At 44.4% G+C, this 18,664-nt stretch overlaps 1 protein-coding gene across 5 annotated transcripts in view; it reads left to right on the top strand.

Moving 5' to 3' along the window:
• Positions 1-18,664, top strand: part of LOC147445052 (holliday junction resolvase) — a 72,107-nt gene that overhangs the window by 29,818 nt on the left and 23,625 nt on the right. For 2 of the 5 annotated variants that reach the window (XM_086527527.1, XM_086527529.1), the window contains one exon: positions 1,469-1,618. In XM_086527527.1, the coding sequence (XP_086383653.1) occupies positions 1,469-1,618 (150 nt within the window). Of the gene's footprint in view, positions 1-417; positions 737-1,468; positions 1,619-2,674; positions 3,088-18,664 lie in introns of those variants that run through there. The other 3 variants (XM_086527531.1, XM_086527532.1, XM_086527530.1) reach the window with 2 other exon arrangements.

The following is an 18,664-nucleotide window of genomic DNA, read 5'->3' as shown; positions in this document are numbered from 1 at the left end:
TAATCAAACATTAGGGCAATGACCCACCCCAAGATAACATTTGTAAAGAAAAGCAATCCCAACAGGTAACAAGATAAAACCAAGTCAAAACCAAGACTATTTCAAACTTTCAAGCCTCTCAACATATATGATAGTATTAGATACAAGAAGTGAAATATTCTTGTCTTACTATGTCATTAAGACAACAAGAGGAATGCCATCTCTATTAGAGCTATCAAGAGGAGTACAAACAATGGGCAAGCCATTAGGCTATGGAGGGGATGATGGTGGTAATTCCTTGTGAAGTTGCCTTCGATTATTACCAATTTGGGAATAACCCCAGTATGTGTAGGCTCTGGGGTAGAAGTAGTATGTGTAGACTCAGGGGTATAAGTACTATGGGGGAATTTCTGCCACTGGGAATGTATTCTCAACCACGGAGTGAAGTAGGGTGGATTCTGGTGAGCTCTATAGTGATGGAGCGGAATCCTTCTGTTACAGTCCCTGAGACTTGAGTATCTACTAGATTGTGAGTGAAGTGATCTGTAGTATGTTGTGTGAGAGATGTGGGAGGTGGTTTTGGCGAACTAGCTGCAATTGGAAGGTAGAGATATGCCTGATAAACATCTATGGAGCATGAGGGACTGGTGACATCCAGAGGCCTTGGACATATGCCTCCCACACAGTATGAGAGTAGTCATTGGACAGCTCAGATATCAGTAGGAGGTTGAGATCAGTCGTGCTGGAGAAAATTCAGGTAAGATCTGATTGTGCAAATTTTTTGGACAGAAAGTTGAGAGCGAGTATCACTCTGTATTCAAATGTCCTCACTCTAGAGAGATACATGGCAGCTATTCCTCGTTATTTGATACGGAGGGCATATTAAAATAAGTCAGTGGTAATGACTTAGGGTAAGAGACACCAGGCTGGTTTCTTCTTGATACGTACCAGCATATGCCATAGAAAGCCCACAATTTAGACAACAAACTCAAGGCACACATACACAACTAACAGACTTCTTTCAGCCTTAGAGACAGCATGCCTCCAGGGCATCATATCACAGGGGCGTTACACTTGGACGAGCGGAGATCAGAGCTTGGAAGAGACCTTGGGCTCCTAGATACAGAACATGACACAAGATCAAGAGGAGATTCAGGAGAATTTGGACAGGTCGCAAGCATCACATTCAAGAGCGTGGAGCAGGGGCTAATGACATTTGGTCTGCCCTTTTCCCCATCGCCACAGGATGGAGCAAATTAGGATCACATTGAGCATGTTATGCTGACCCTGGCAATAGATAGCTCCTTCCTTCACCGTTGACAGAAATCACTTAGTAACTCATAAATCTCTCATAGCCGGTTTTATCATCATTCATAACTGTCTAGAGGACTTACATGGATCTTCTCTCCCCTCTTAAAAATTGTGGAACAAACAGTCAACAATTTCATGCTAGCAGACAATTTTGAAAATTTATGTGGATTTTTTTCAGGTGCTGCTAGAGACCTTAAAGCTTGCCAATGGACTCTTCATGAATTTGGAAAAATGCTCATTTCTTGAGGACAAGGAGTTCAGAAATGGGGCTGAGATATATATCTGTCAGTTTTTAGATTCTTTCAAGATAGTTTGCAACTTTTTTCAGGTAAATGGATCTAGTGTCTGTATGTCTACTATATTAATAATACTTTTTGGTACATACTTAGCGTTACTTTCTGGAGGGATCACTCAAATTTTGGCTGTACGATGTTCTGTTGACTGGCTCTGTGTGTTACGGTTTACCTAGTGCACAATCAAGATTCTTACCCATCTTTGCACCACAAACTCTGGCAATACACCATGACCACCTGATTAACAAGAAGGTCCAAGCCCAGTAAGTTGGGAGGGTGGCATGGGTGACACGGCAGGGCCATATTTATTAATTGTGTTTTCTGGAGGTTGAGACTGACGAGCATTATGTGTGTGGGTGCCCCACATAATCTGAGATTAGAGGGGGATACTGTTAAATAAGGATCCCTTGAGAAGAGTGGCGAAGGTGCTTAGGCCTTTGCTTGATAGAGCTACAAAAGTATAGGGACAGAGCTATACAGATACTTTCCCAGAGATTAAGGAGTGAGTCATGAGACCAGTTGCCAGGCCCACATGAAGAGACACAGACCTTAAATATGGTGATAGCCTACCTACATTTGACTGAGGGGATTCACTTAGAGATGGCTAGAAGAGCTGCAGCAGACGATGATTTGAGGCTATTCAGGCTAGAGAACACTGCCCCTGTATACGGACGGTTTGATTACTTCCTGGTCAAATAATTGAAGTAAGGTGAGGGGGATTGCTATCATATATCTCTGGCTGAACTATTGAAGGAGGCTATTTGGCCACCATTAATGTATTTTTGTCTATTGCCAAATATCTCGATGGGTAAAGTTATCCAGGTAGCATGCTTGTTGTACACTTATGGCATATAGAGTTGGTATGCATTGTGCATGGGTTTAGGTAGAAGGGGCACTATCAGCCATTGGCTTGTACTCATAACAGCCATCATCAAGGACCCCATCACATTTAAATTGTCTTTTCTGCTTTTTTCCCCCCTCCCCCATGACACTCGCAAACATGGACTATTGTACATTCTGGCTGTGTCTCAGATGCTATTTTGGCCTTTTCTGATGTCCTTAAAATATCTTTCTTTAGGATTTAGGCTTTTTCCTTATTATGTTTTCTCAGATGGTTGTATCATAGGTGGTAACTTTTGGTCTCATAGGTCATTTTGGCCTTTTGCAGACATTGATATATCATTTCATTTCATTCTCTCTCTCTCTCTCTCTCTCTCTCTCTCTCTCTCTTAGCGCGAGCAGGCCTGTGGAGGGGACGACCTACTGCTGCTGAGGTGACGAGTTGCGTGCTGTGGAGGTGACGACGTGCTGCTGTTGTTGGGGATGAGCTGCACGCTGGGCAGGTGATGACCTGCAGTGGAGAGCAGCGCGCTGGGCCTGTGGGGTAGCAAGGTCAGCGGCAGCATAGCACCTTCAGCACCTGCAGCGACTGACGTGCCTACCCGCAGCAACAACACACCCAGCTGCAGCCTTGCACAGAAATTTGCAACAGGGCAACACGCAGGTACTCACTCTCTCTCTCTCTCTCTCTCTCTCTCTCTCTCTCTCTCTCTCTCTCTCTCTTGCAGCGCACATCATTCAGCAGGGCAGGGGGCAGCGGGCAACATTCCACAGGGCAGCGCTGCCTGTGCATTAGGGTTTCAGGCAGCAGGGGGCAGCACGCAGGGAGCCATGGCAGCAAAGTGACACGCGAAGGCTGCACGAGAGCAAATTTCATACGTGCAAAGGTTTTTGGCAATAAAATTCAGTAAGCTATGAAATCTCTCTCTCTCTAGAGCGTCGTTGTTTTCGAGGTCGTGGCTGATCTCTCGAGTGGGTCTTTAGCCCATACATTATGCCAGTAGAAGGGTGAGCCCCTTGAGCTCCGAACCCTTGTTATCTTGTATTGTGAGCCGTGTTGGGCTCGTCGAGTTGAGGAGGACATACCCTCGCTCACATATCCTTGTTTTGGAGTGGTTTCTAGTGTGCCGGCCACTATAGACCCGGACATCATACACGACATCATAGCGTAAGATTCAGTGGGAAATTTTGTGTACGAAATGGTAAGTGAGCCCGATACATCTCTTGAACGACAAAACAAGGAAGCAATCTCCCCTGCACAGGACACGGAAGCTGTCAATGTCTCACCTGTTTGCAAGTCGCGAGGAAAGGCAACCTTCATGCTCACGAACAAGCGGATGGCGCAGATGGAGAGGGAAATGAAGGGGTGGAAAACAGAGATGGAAGGATGGTGGAAGGAGAAGGCCAACATCCTTCAAATGGTCTTCAATGAAGGCGCACAATGGAAGAAGGAGAAAGAGAGCCTTAACGCAGAAATACAGACACTCAAAGAAGAAGTCTCAGCCCTCAAACAAGAGAACCCAAATGTCGAGATACAGACACTCAAAAAAGAAGTCTCAGCCCTTAAACAGGAGCTTGCTGATAGAGTAAGGTGTGGACTAGAGGAAGGCGAATTTCAGCCCTCGGTACTAGATGAAATCAAGGAAATCAAGGAACAGGTAAGGATGATCATAGAGGAAGAGAAACTGAGTGTGGCAAAGACATCTTCATGGACGGAGATGATAACAAGGACACAGAAAAAGGCGGCCGAGGCCGAAAAATGGATTCAGGGCGCCAAGAAAGGGAAAGGTCAAAAAACTCCTTGTACACCGACACTTATCAACATGACCCTCGAAGAAGAACAAAGAAGGCGGATGCGAGCACTGCATGTGAGAGTGACCGGTTTCAAGGACATAAACAATGTGGAGAAAGAGGTCACAAGCTTTACATCCATGATGGGGATGGAGAAGCCTTTGCACACAAATGCATGGAGGGTAGGTAAGATATGTGATGGCACGGGAGAGTCTTCATAAAGGGTATTTTCCTCGGTGATGACCTGACTCTCTCACAGCTCACACATATGAGAGAGGTAATGCCAAAGATTACAGCGACAAGGGAGAAGGGAAAGATGGCCTTCTACAGAGATGGACGGGTGGTGATTTTAGAGTGGCGCATTGCATGACGGTGCGAGACCTATGGGACCACACTGAAGATGGCTACCTGGAATTGTAATGGGTCTATGAGGTTGGACGTGGGTGCATTTGAGGACAGTTTCAAAGACAAGGATATTGTATTCTTCTCAGAGACTCATCAGGCCCCTGGACAGGTGATGCCACATGTGCTAGGATACAGATGGGAGACAACTCACAGGACAAATGCGAGATCTGAGCATGGGAGTAGAGGTTCAGGAGGAGTAGCAGTGCTCTTCAAAGAGGAACTACAACCATTATTGCATATTTTACGAAGAGATGATCATGCTAGATATATGTGGGAGAGATTGAGAGCTGACACATGTCGATTCCTATATATTGCCATATGTTACTTTCCTCCCAGTACATCAGTGTATGATGTATCCAGAGGGCAGTCGCCTTTCTCTATACTAGATGATGACATCTGGGAGTTTCTAGGGATGGCGATATCATTCTCCTAGGGGACTTAAATGCCCGAACGGGCAACTCGCAGACAATCTTCTACGACACTTCAGATGAGATGCTTAGAGAGTTGGATGTGGGTGAGTTGGGACTTGACACATGCTCAGATGACAGAGAGCAGACGGAGTATGGGAGATACCTCATGGAAATGACGACTACACATGGATTAGCCATACTTAATGGCTTATAGCGATTTCCTGGAGCAGTCGGTTTCACATGCTTTCCACACAGACATGGGTCCACTACAGTGGATTATGTTATGACACAACCGAGCTTTGTCCCTTGCATTCAGGATTTCACAGTGGGAGCTAGGCCAATGGGCATAGCAGTAGATCATGCTCTCTTGACACTGTCCGTTAAATTTCAGTATAGTACAACCCAGACATCAGGAGGCAGGTCACACACCCGCTATACATTTACACCAGAGACTGATTTCGTTTATATAGAGGAAAACTGGCACAACTGGCACAAATGGTACAGGCCTCTCAGTGGAGGAGTGCACCACTCTACTGACTGAGACATTGTATGGGACTGCATCAGTCGCATACCCACACACTCAGCGGGGCAAGAGACGACATTCTGGGAGCATGCCCCAGAATAATTGGTACGATGAGGAGTGCAGAGAGATGAGAGCCCAGCTTCAGAGGGATCTTCTTTTAGGAGTCATTACTTACAGACAGTCTGGGATTGCTTTCGGACACCTTGTGCGACGGAAGAAGCGAGCTTACCTAGCTCAGATGGAGCGAGACTTATATCAGATGTTCTTGAGTAGGGACTCAGGAGAGGCATGGCGACTCTTCCATGAGCACTCCCCTCCCCTAGTGATCACGTCACCTGATGTGTGGGGCCAATATGTGACATCATTAAATACGGTTCCTGGACAGGAACCCCTTCTAGAACCTACCAAGCCTTGCCCAGCTACGAGCAATTTCTTTACATCTGAGAAGGTACAAAGGGCCATCGACAGGATGGGGATCGGGAAGGCATATGATCATGACGGTCTAGTAGCGGAGCACTTTATACATGCCAGGGATATGTTGATGGAGGTTCTCGCAGTGTTGTTCAATCGTGCCGTTTGTGATGGGTTACCTGAGACTTGGAGGTTGTCTCATATTGTGCCCATCCTCAAGGCTGGTGACCCTACAGAGCCTGGGAACTATTGCACTATTATGGTTGGACACACATTGGCATGGTTGTATGCACCTATTTTGGAGCAACACTTGAGTAATTGGGCAGAGGGCGAGGGTGTACGAGCAAAGGGTCAGGCCGGCTTCAGGAGGGGTTTCTCCACTCATGATCATATTCTGACACTCCGGGCCATCATTGAGGAGGGCAGAGCACATGGGAGACGGATCTATTGTAGCTTTGTGGATTTTCGCAAAGCATTTGACATGGTACCAAGAGCTCGATTGATGCGCAGACTACAGGAGATGGGTGTGCCCATAGAGGTGATTTGGGGGATTATGGCTTTGTACAGATCAGTGATGGGACATGTACGCACTTCTGATTTAGTTCAGTGTACTATTGGAGTGAAACAGGGCTGTCCGTTGTCTCCTACACTATTTGGTATGTATGTTGATGAGGTGTCTGATTACATTGACAGAGAGGGTGACAGGGATGCCCAGCTGGCAGGGACATGGATCCCATTGTTGTTATATGCTGATGGTATTGTGCTGATATCTGACTCACCAGAAGGTATGCAACGACATTTGGATGCACTATGTAGTTTTGCAGAGGAGAGTGGATCGTGTGTAAACCTAGGTAAAACCAAGGTTATGGTGTTTAACACCACACCGCAATGGGTCAGGAGATCAATACCTACTTTCAAATATGGTCAGGAGATTGTGGAGTATACAGATGCATACACTTACCTGGGGTTAGTCTTTATTGGGCCGAGATTTAGAGCAGCAGAGACTAGACTAACTAGAGCTTGTGCGGCTCTGGGAGGAATGGAGAGGATGTGTTCGCAGGTTGAGTTCCAGGAACCTTGACAAAGTTATGGCTCTTTGACACTTTGGTTTCCTCTACTATGTTATATGGGGTGCATGTTTGGGGACCTTCTGTAGGCCAGGATGGTTGGAGGCATATGGATAAGCCCCTGGTGTCTATGACCTCTCGGCTGATTAGAGCCCACCTATCAGCTTAGTTTAGTATTCTAAAGTATTTATATTTTGTTATCCTAGTTTAATTTATTTTGTTTCTTTGACTTTGTATCAGATAAACCGCATTGTAACTTTCTAGTCTTATAGATCACTTTGGCCTTTTGAAGACGTTAATATAACATTTCATTTCATTTCATTTCTCTCTCTCTCTCTCTCTCTCTCTCTCTCTCTCTCTCTCTCGTGTACTATGAGATACGGGGCCGTTTCCATTGCTTATTTAGAGAGGGTTTCGGTCCTTTCTTTAGGGTCATGAGTTACGAGGATCAGAGATATCTTGGGCTATATCTACTTGACTTACATAGATATAGAGACACTTTACTGGGGAGAGATAGAGAGAGACAGTCCCAGAGACAGATTACAGATTTCTTTTCACTAGATATGGGACAACCAGAGGAGCAGTCATCATTGCAGAGCTCGGCCCACACTCATTCGGCCACTACCGGCACTCTCATCGATTGAGCAATGGACCTACGGAGATCCAGAGGGCCACGATTGAGAGGAGGGGCTACACAGCATCGACGGAGACTACAACAGAGGATCCGAGCCATACTTTCTCGATATCGAGAGTGCAGATGAGGATGGATTCTAGTAGTCGTATCCAGTTCTTTTGTACCCAGACATGGTATTAGATTCACCATTTTGTAACAGATTGGTCTCATAGGTCATTTTGGCCTTTTGAAGACGTTAGTATAACATTTCATTTCATTTCATCTCTCTCTCTCTCTCTCTATCCTAGTTTAATTTATTTTGTTAATCTGACTTTGTATCAAATACACCGCATTGTAACTTTGTGGTCTCATAGGTCACTTTGGCCTTTTGAAGACGTTAATATAACATTTCATAACATTTCATTTCTCTCTCTATGAGGCCAAGTTGTGCTAGCTATGTGAGAGAGAGCCAAATGTCATTGATATATCATTTCATTTCATTCTCTCTCTCTCTCTCTCTCTCTCTGTCTCGACAGTTAGCCATGCAGGGAGATACAGCATGTTGGTACGGGGAGATGACATCATGGTTTCAGGAGCATGGGTTCAGCATAGACAGACTGCCCCCCTTCCAGTACTCATTGGATGCGCCCTCTCTGACTCTTACATAGTCCGAGATCACCAGGCTAATTCGCCATGACTTGACTCAGCTAGACACCAAGAGGACATGGATACAACTAGCACAGGAGCTAGGCACGAAGATGGCTTTCTACAAAGAGCATCTCCTTCAGCTTACGGAGGATGGTTTTGTGACGAGGCCCAGATACATGGACACCCACTTGTCTCATGGGATACGATGTGCTATTGCCCAGATACGCACATCTTCACACCAGCTGCGGATCGAGACTGGGAGATACAGCAGAATACCAGCAGAGGCCAGGACATGCCCCCTGTGTGACATCGAGCCTGAGACAGAGTTGCACTACACATGCCATTGCCCTGCCTACTACGAGATACGAGGCCGCTTCCATTGCTTGTTCAGAGAGGGCTTTGGACCATTCTCTAGAGTCATGCGGTACGAGGATCAGAGATGCCTGGGTTTGTTTTTGCTTGAGCTGCGCAGACAGAGAGAGCCTGATGAGAGGAGAGGCTATTCAGTCTCAGAGACAGATCACAGACATCTTTAGAGCTGCCACTGGACACCCGGAGGAGTTACTACCAGAGCAGAGTCCGTCGATTTACACCAGAGGCATACTCATCGACCGAGCGACTGAGCTGGGGAGATCCAGACGCCCACGACTGCGAAGGACTACACAGCATCGACGGAGGCTGCATCAGAGGATTCGGGTCACTTTGGCTCGACATGCACGACGCCCGGTCAGACTACTGACCATGGAGGAGATTGATGAGATCCGCCAGCGACCGATGTTGGATCTCCTGTGATCTAGCTATCCCAGCTAGCTGTTTAGCTGCTTAGTCCACACCTAGCAGTTTAGGATTCCATAGTATTTTATTTTGTCATTTTGTCATTCTGTCATTTTGTCATCTTGTTACTTTGACTTTGTATCAGATCCACCACATTGTAACTCTCTGGTCTCATAGGTCACTTTGGCCTTTTGAAGACGTTAATATAACATTTCATTTCATTTCATTTCATTTCTCAGCGCAAAAGTGGGGAATTTACTCTTTGCATTTCAAAAAAAATGACCATAGATCAATATGCAATAAATATGGGGAAAACCTTGAAAGATATACAATGACATCATGGGGAAACACACCCTTACAACCACAGGACACATCAATTTCTATCAATCATGAGGATGGTATCGAACCTTGAATTGGCCTCGGGAAGCCTACACAAATCTACCAAATCTCTATCCACCTATGGCAGTGTAGCGAAATCGTCAAGTCTAGTGGTAGTAACTAAAATGATATAAAATATTTGCTATAAGAACTCTCCTATAGCAGCTCTTAAAAGCCAAGCGACTTGAAAGTGTGAGGCACTTGCAGGGTTGATTTTCCTCTTCACGTGCAACTCTGTCTCTCTTTTTTCGCGAGCCTCTCTGTGTGCTGTCAGTATGTGTCGCCCCAAATGAGCTATGTATTGGAGAAAGGGAGTCCTTGGGTGGTTGGTGAAGAGAAAGGATCATGCTAGAACACTCTCCTTGGTCCCACTGCACTCATGCTAGAGGGCAGCTCTCCCGAGCCCAAAGCCAGTGTCCTGACTCAAGATCTGATGGGTCAGGATCGATGACACAAGTCCTCCCACAAATGCCCACAACTCTAATCCTTTGAAAGCAACACTCTGCAACCTAGGGTGCTTCTACTAAGACTCTGCGAAGCCGGCTCTTTCTCCTAAATCTCAAAAAACATGGGGAGCAGTGTCTCGGAGCAAGCCCTAACGGCAATGAGGACCTCCAAGCGCATGAAGTCCCCTATCCACTTGGGAGTTGCGGCCTCTAAAGGGGTGTGCTACTCAGTTGAGATAGCCTTTGTAATATCCTGACACATGCTCTACACCCCCCTCATGCCTCATAACTCGATGCTCTGAACCTCCTCGGGGAGGTCTAAAAACTGTAGCTAGTCATCGAACGTGCAAGCTGGACCCTCTGCCATGGGGCCCCAAGAAACATGAGGCCTGCTGCCCACTTAGTGGCCTCTCTGTGTGCGAACCATGGGGTTCCAAACCAATGGTTGTCTCAAGCGCTCCTCCATGCAGGTGGGCTGGTGCTGCTCCAGGCCACTCCTCCACTGCTTCCACGACCGAAGCAGACTCGCGGCAAAGCGGTCCTCCCAACTCCTGCTCAGGCCGACCCGGCGCATCTTTGTAAAAATCCACTAGGTGGATGGGCTCCAAGGGTCGCCCGTATGAGCAACTCGAGCACGAATGCGATGTAGCAACAGCTCCCTCTAGGGCTCCTCCCTTGGAAGAAGTCCTTTGACCACCAGCTTCCCAAGAAGGGTTCTACTCTGCCATGCTGGGTCGATGATCCCTAGCCCTCCCTGGGAACATGGTAAGGTGATGACCTGTCAGGACACTTTGGCTTTGGCCGATCAGCCTCTCTAGTTGGCTGATACATGAACTCGAGAAGAGCCAACAAGACATGATGTACCACATAGTAGCCAACAACATCTGGTTGGCCAGTACAACTATACCAGCCAAAGAGAGCCGTGCAGAACTCCAATGTAGCAGCTTCCTCCTGATGGATAAGAGGAAGGGGGGTAGTTTGCTACTCTGGAGATAATTTTAAGCCAACCTGACAACCCAAATATCGTACAGAAGTTCCTGGGGGGATCCACCTGAAGCTCTCACCTAGCGACCAATCACGTGTAGAAGCACTGCCAACCTAGAAAGCCACAGTCTTTCTCCGGTTGATCAGTGCCCTTGACGCACAACAAAACACCTTATGAGCCTGCTCGCACAAGTGCAAATTGGCTTTGAGGTCCTCCAAGTACATGCCTGAGTCGTCAGCAAACGCACCGTCAAGCAACTTGTCTCCCCTAATAAGGAGCTCTAGACCACGCAAACCAACCTCCTATGAAGTCAAAAATCTGCTCATCGCCTCAACATAGAAGAGAAAGGGGAAGGGGGCAAGAGGGCAACCTTGTCTAACCGAACGCGTGAGCATGAAACGTTCCCCTCTTCCCCCTGCCAAAGGCACCTGGCTGTACACACATCTGTAAGCGTCTGAGAAGCCCATCCTGCATAGAGTGCCCTCCAGGAAATCCCAATCAACTCTGTTGTAGGCCTTCTCAAAGTCGAGAAGGAGTATCACAAGATCCTCTCCTTGGAGCCGTGCGAGGGCCGATGCCTCCCAGAAGGTAAAGATGTTGTCAAGGATATTGCGCTCCTTGACAAAGCCTGTATGAGTCTCATGTATAATGCTCTCAAGTTGTGGCTGAATTCTCAAACTCAGAGCCTTTGCTAAGATTTTGTAGCTCGAGTTGAGAATAGTGATGGGTCGCCACTGCCGAATCTCATCCAAGGAACCTCCCTCCTTGGGAATAAGGTAAATCAGACCCTCACTCAAGCTGTCAGGCATCTCTCTAGTGTGCAAGATGTGCTGGTTGGCGCTACATAGATCTCACCCAAGCAGCTCCGAGTACTCCAAGAAAAAACTGGGTGTCAAACCATCCTCCCTTGGACGACTACCTTGAGGAAGTGCCTTGAGGGCATCATGGAGCTCCTCTAGCTGGAGAGGCATCTCAAGTCTCCGAGGCATCTTCTTAGTAACTAGGCAAGGCATCTATGCCCACCCAAACCTGCTCTCTGCATGCTCCCTGACTCTCTGACGGAGGCTCATCTGAAAGCAACTCGCGGTAAAAGTCAGTAGCAACCGCATGCATATCCTCAGGCTCTGAAGCAACTGATCCATTAGGTCTCCTCAATTGCCTTATATTGGTGCGTGCATGGCGAGTACTCGTGGCGCCGCTCCTCAATGGTAATCAGCTCGGGTTGAGCCTGCTGCATCTGTCCCTCTAACCAAGGACTATCAGGGTGTCGCTCTTGGATATGTTGTAGGGAAGCAATGCCTCCTTTGAGCCGCTTGTCCTCCTCCTTGGCCGCAGCCAAGCGAGCTGCAGCCTCCTCAAGGAAGAAGTTGCTAAGCTCAGCTAGTCCAATGGCCACTCTACTACTAGGTATGCTTGAATGCCCAAGCTCTGTCCAAAGTGCTGCCACTCGATCTCTGAGCTCTGTGTCAAGCAAGATCCTCTCGAGGATGCACAACATCACACTTCCACTCCTCTGTCTGTCTGTCACAGTAAGTATCACTGGTGCATGATCTGAGAAAGATGTCCCTGCAAGAATGCAAACAGATCCTCCCTTGTCACAGAGACGGTCACTTGCGTATAATTGATTTTTTCGAGATAGATTCACACCTCCTACTCTGTGGTAAGAGCGAGAGAAAGATAAGCTGGCGCGAGGCCACACAAAGCTTGCATGCTACCATACATCTGAAATCCTCAAGTTCATACATAACCGCTCCCAAGCTGCTAACTGTTGAATTCTTCTCTTGGCTAAGGATAGCATGATTTGTATCTTGGTAAGAAAAGTTTTATCACTTGTACAACTGATCTGAGAACCTATAATCCTTGGAGCTAGAGGGGTCATACTATAATTCATATCAAGCGGTGTAAATCCCGTAAAATGTTCCATAGTGCCAATTAGATTCTAGAATTTGTAAAGGTTGTAATAACCCAGGCACCTTGACTCTTACTTGACACTTGAAACATTCTAAAATATACTTGTGGACTTTTTGCTTGAGATTAAGCCACCAAAATATTCTCTTTACTATTTGTAAAGTCTTATCTATGTTAGAATGGCCGTCACAAGGATCATGGCAGTCATGCAAAACTTTTGCTCTTAGTTTTCGTACACGTGGAACATTTCCTTTCCACTTAAGAAATCCATTTTCCTTAGAAAAATAAAAAACAGACTTTGTTTAGAACTAGATAAATTAGATGGAACTACATCATTACGGTTTATAAATGGTGGATCGATCTTAGACCTTGTTGATTGCAAACAATGGATCTTCTAGCTGTGCTTACTTGATCTCTTGAAGCAGAGTACTCTCTAACAAAATAAAACTCATGTTATGCATAATGCGTCAACCAGAAAACTGTGGGGACAAAAGCTTCTTGCTCTCAAAAGCCACGTGCCTCTCATCTTAACTAAGTAGCATACCAATTGCGATACTACTGTGTATATCATAAGGTTTGTTTGGATCCACTACTTCACGTAGTGGGACTAAAGCTACTATTGTTTCAACTGCTGAAAACTCTCTTATTACCTGCTAGTCTATTCAGAAGGAACTTTTTCTTGCAATAGATCAGTCATAGGGGCTGCTATGAAAGACTTAAATTCAGTAAACTACGATAAAACTATATAAACCCAAAAACGATCTTAAAGTTGTCACATTTTGTGGCACTAGCTACGTTCAAATCACTGCTACTTAGGATCCAAATTGATCCCTTCAACAGAAATAATATGATTGAAGACTTCAAGCTCCAGCCATGCACAATAAACTTTTATCTACATTTGTATACAAACTTGTCACTCTCAAACCTTGAAAGACTGTAGACAATTGTGGCTCATGGTCGTGCAAGCTTTTAGTGTGAACAAGAACATCATCGATAAAATTAACAACAAAATGCCCCATGAATGGTTAGTTAAGTCAGAACTGAAAAGACATCACTAAATACTCATAATAACCTAACCTTGTCTTGAAAGCTGTTTTATATACATCTTCTCTTACGCTAATTTGATGGTAACTACTCTTTAAGTCTATCTTACTAAATACATTATCTCCATGTAGAGCATCTACAAGATCATGCATCCTTGGCATAGGATATTTCTTGTCATCAAAATTTAATTTTGATGTATTCTAGTCTTTATTTTTGCCTCTCTCTCTCTCTCTCTCTCTCTCTCTCTCACACACACACACACACACACACACACACACACACACAAAATGACTATACTAGAGAGAAAAAGCACATGTCAAAAGACAACGAAACATGCAAGGAAGTGCACTCATGGCTAAGGAAGGACCAGAAGATAAATGCCACTTTATAAGTGCATGGAAAATTTTCTTGAGATCTCACAAGAATTTTAAGAGGCTCGAAACAACAAAACATGGCTTACAGTGGGTGGGAACTGGAGGTAAAGTGAGTAGAAGGGCATGTGGATGGGCATGAGGGCTTAAAACATTCATTTGTTTCTTCAAAAATCCCTAAAAAGGTTAAATGTCCAAGTTCATACTTTGAACTTTCTCCTCTTAGAAATACTATTTCCGGGGGGGGGGGTTAGTTTTCACTAGATTGGTCATAACTTGTTGATACAAAGTCAAATTGCAAAACCTTTTTTAATCAAAATTTAGCTCTTTTCAAACTCTACATCTTTGCAAAAGAAGTCAAAAGCAAAGTTACATGGAATAGGAACAAGGAACGGGGGCCTCCGGAATGTTTCCGGAACGGGGGCCCTCGAAACAACGGAACGGGAACAGGGCCGGATTGGTAAACCTAAAATATGCCATGGGTGCGGGGTTGGGCGTTCTTGACTCCTGAGAGCTTGAGGCTTCAAGGAGAGGGTTTGGATTAAATAGGAGAGGATGAAAATGATATCCCCTTCCCCCCGAAAAAACATATAAATAGCATTGCCCAAGTGTTTCCTTAAAAAAAAAAAAGAACCAGACAAGTTTTAAGACTTCGATGTTTAAAGCCACTATCTTCAAAAGAATCGACTTCTCAGAGAAAAATTAACAATATTTTGCAAGGCTTTCCGAGGATGTGCAAAAGCTTAAGAGGATCTCAGAAGTCATCCACCACTCCATGGTTGTTACCAAGGTATCCTCTCCTAACAAGATGCCTTATAAAGATAAGGCACATGAAAGGAGTAACGCTCCATGCAATGAGCACATTTCTCAAGATCGTAAGGGCAATGAAAAGAAGAAAGAGAAGGATGTATACAAGGGAAAAAACAAGCTCTCACCCGAACAACTTGAGAAATATAAGAAGAAGAATCAGTGCTTGAAATGTAGAGACTAGGGGCACGCCTATCGTGCATGTCTCTCAAGGAATAATGACTCTCCTCATGTTACCCATGTCTCTTGTTCCATAGAGGTCAATCAAGAAGCTACACAACTATGTCATGCATGGGGTAGGGTTAGGGTTCAAGTGGTTTAATTCTCTTTGATCCCGACTCTACTCATAACTTGATTTCGGTTGAGCTAGCTCAAAAGTTGGGCATAAGAACTGAAGGATTTGGATTGGCACTTGATGCACTTGGACGCTTTAAAGGACAACAAGTTCTAGCCACACCATTAATTGAGAAGCTTAAGGGCTCCATGTGCAGGGCTACATAGATCAAGAAGAATTCTTTGCATCTCCTTTGCGTCATGGGGATGTAATTCTAAGAGCACCATGGTTTCATTGTATGGTTGCTCAACTTACCTTCCCTGATAAGTCATAAGTTTTCATAATAGAGGTAGAGCTACGAGTCTTAGTATTACGGGGAAGGGAAGTACCATTCTTATTACATGTATCTATACAAAAGTCAATAAAGTCTTCTCTTTTCTTGTTTCTTGTTTGTTAAAGACTCCTCTCCCACTATCATGGAATTTAATACGTATGCTGTAATGATGAAATAAATCACACATCTTTCCTATAGTGATTGCTTTTCAGACTCTATCCCTATTGAATTACTTCCATCAAGAGGGGATGATGACCATAAGATTGAGCTAGTGCTTGGAAGTGGTTCTTCTTATAGAACTCCTTATTGTGTTTCTCGCGCACAACAAGAGGAGATTCTCACCCAAGTTAATAAGCTCATAGAAAAGAGAACGGTATATCTAAGTTCATCTCCTTTTTGCTCACCCGTGTTTTTATTGTAAAAGAAGGATTGGTCTTACCATATGTGTGTGGAAGAGCACAATAAAGAATCGGTTTCTAGATTCTCACCTAGAGGACATAATTAATAAGCTACAAGGTTCCTTCTTACTTCAATAGAATTGACCTTTAAAATGGCTACTCAAAATAAGAATTGGGCTTAGTGACATATATAAGCTACAAGGTTCTTCTTACTTCAGTAGAATTGACCTTCAAAGTGGCCACCATCAAACAAGAATTGAGCTTAGTGACACATATAAAACTGCTTTTTGTACGCAATTTGGGTTGTATGAATACTTGATAATGCCTTTTGGCCTTACCAATGCTCTTGCAACCTTTAATTGGTTGATGAAAAGACTCTTTCAACAGCATGGAGTATGCACAAGAGTATTCTTTGATGATATAATCATCTATCTTAAACCTTTGGAAGAGCATAAAGAGCACATAAAGGTGGTTTTTGAAGAATTGCAAGTTAACAAGTTCTATGTAAATGGAAAGAAAAGTGAATTCTTTCTTAATGAAAATTCGATACTTGGGTTATATTATCTATAAAGAAGAAATCCATATGGATATTGATAAACATAGAGTAACAAATAAGTGGTAACAACCAAAGAACTTACATGAGTGAAGAAGCGTTATAGACAAGTATTCTTATTATAGACGATTTATAGAGAAATTCTCTATAACAGCTATAGAGAAATTCTCTATAATAGCTGGGCACTCCATGATTTAACTAAGAAAAAGGTTAAATATCAGTAGACTATTTGAGAGAATCATGTCTTTAATAAGCTCAAAGGAAAGCTTATGACAAAACCACTTTTGGTTTTATCGGATTTTTTTGATGTCCATTGCAATGCATGTGGTGATAGCATTGGGACAGTCCTTTCTCCATAAGAACATCCCATTGCATATGAAAGTGGTTGATTCCACCCACAAGAGCAAGTACTTGGGATCTATGAGAAAGAAGTGCTTGCAGTTATTCATGCATTAGATTCATGGGAGCTTTGCTTACTGGGGACAAGTTTCACTGTTACCATATACATGTGATAGTGATGTGTGTGAACACACTAGGACTGTCGGGGCATTTTTTCCCTCTTTAAGAGGTTTTCTCCCCCGTGCATTTTATATACGCCCATCACTCTAGGGCTATCTATCTTTCCGTTGCACACTAAGTAATACACTCCATTGTGTGCCTAGAGCTTCCTTCGTCTTCTCCAAGCTGTGTGCGTTTCCTTGCAACCCTAATTCCAACAATTGGTATCAGAGCAAGTTGCATCCTCCCGGGCTTAGTCGCCAGCAGCTCCAGCACACGTCTGCTTATTTTCTCCGATTTCAGTGAGCTTTGGCGAGCGTTTGCAGGTCGACAAATATTTTGGGTAAGCTCGTAGAGCTTAGTCTGCTCAGATTTTTGATTTGAACTCATTTCGGTCTCCATTTCCACTATAGGCAGTACTTCATAGGCTATTTCGTCATTTTGTGTAGAATTTCTATCAATGCCGTTTTCTGCATAACAGGTGCCTTACACTCTCCTATGGTTTGTGCTATATAGCACATATTGTACCCGCTCTGTTTCTCCTCTTTTCGGGCAGTTTTCACATCAGGTGCAGCATTTACCATGGCTGACAACAACACAAATGTGTTCAAGATGTTTGTTGTTGAGGACAGATTGGATGGGGACAATTACCCTATGTGGGCTTACATGATGCAACATGTTCTTGTGTCAAAGGGCGTCTGGAATATTGAGCAGGGCATTGATGTATGTCCTGGTTTTGAGGATGCAGGCGATGTTGAGGATGTTGCAGGTCTTGCTACAAGAATTCCTGCTATTAGAGTTGTTTTGCCTACGGCAGAACAATCTCGTTGGGATGTAAAGGATGCGCAGGCTCATGCATTGATTACGTTGTCTGTGAAGCGCACCATTGTTCCTCACATTCGTTCAACAAAATCAACAAAACAGGCTTGAGATATTTTGGCTCGTCTTTATGCAAGTCGCAATGAGGCTAAAATTGCTTTGCTGTGTAAAGAGCTGGAGTTGAAGATTATGCATGAGGAAGATGATATGGACACTTTCCTTGTTGGTGTCAAGGATATCAATGAGCAACTTATTTCTGCAGGTGAAGTCATTTCAGACAGGTCCCTTGTGCAGATTGTTCTTGATGCCTTACCAGATTCTTACCAGACTTTTGCTAGTACTTGGAGACTTATGACCAAGTAATCTTGAAGTTGTCAAGTTTGATGCATTATGCACATTGCTGTTGCAAGAGTCACTTTCTAGAAAAAACAGGACTAGACAGCGTGCAGTTGAACATGCTTTTATTGCTTCTCAAAGAAAGGGTTGTAACAGCAATGCAGCCACTTCTTATGGTTTTGTTGCGAGTGGCAAAACTTCTGTACCCAATGCTTTTGCTGACAGCAGTTCGTCTGGCAATTCTGGTTATAAGGGCAAAAAGAAGATGCGTTGCCATTATTGTAAAGCTAATGATCACTTGATCAAGCAGTGTCCTAAGTTGAAGGCCAAAGAGGCTAAGAAGAAAGAGGGTGGTTCCACTATAAATGCTGGTTTCACTACAAATGCAGTCATTGTTGAGTCTTCTGTGAAAGGAGACCGTGATGTTGATGTTGATGCAGAATGGGCT

The sequence above is a fragment of the Adiantum capillus-veneris genome, chromosome 13 (assembly GCF_014529385.1).
Source record: "Adiantum capillus-veneris isolate H3 chromosome 13, ASM1452938v2, whole genome shotgun sequence".
Taxonomy (NCBI): Eukaryota; Viridiplantae; Streptophyta; class Polypodiopsida; order Polypodiales; family Pteridaceae; genus Adiantum; species Adiantum capillus-veneris.
This window is presented reverse-complemented; position numbering and strand designations above follow the sequence as displayed.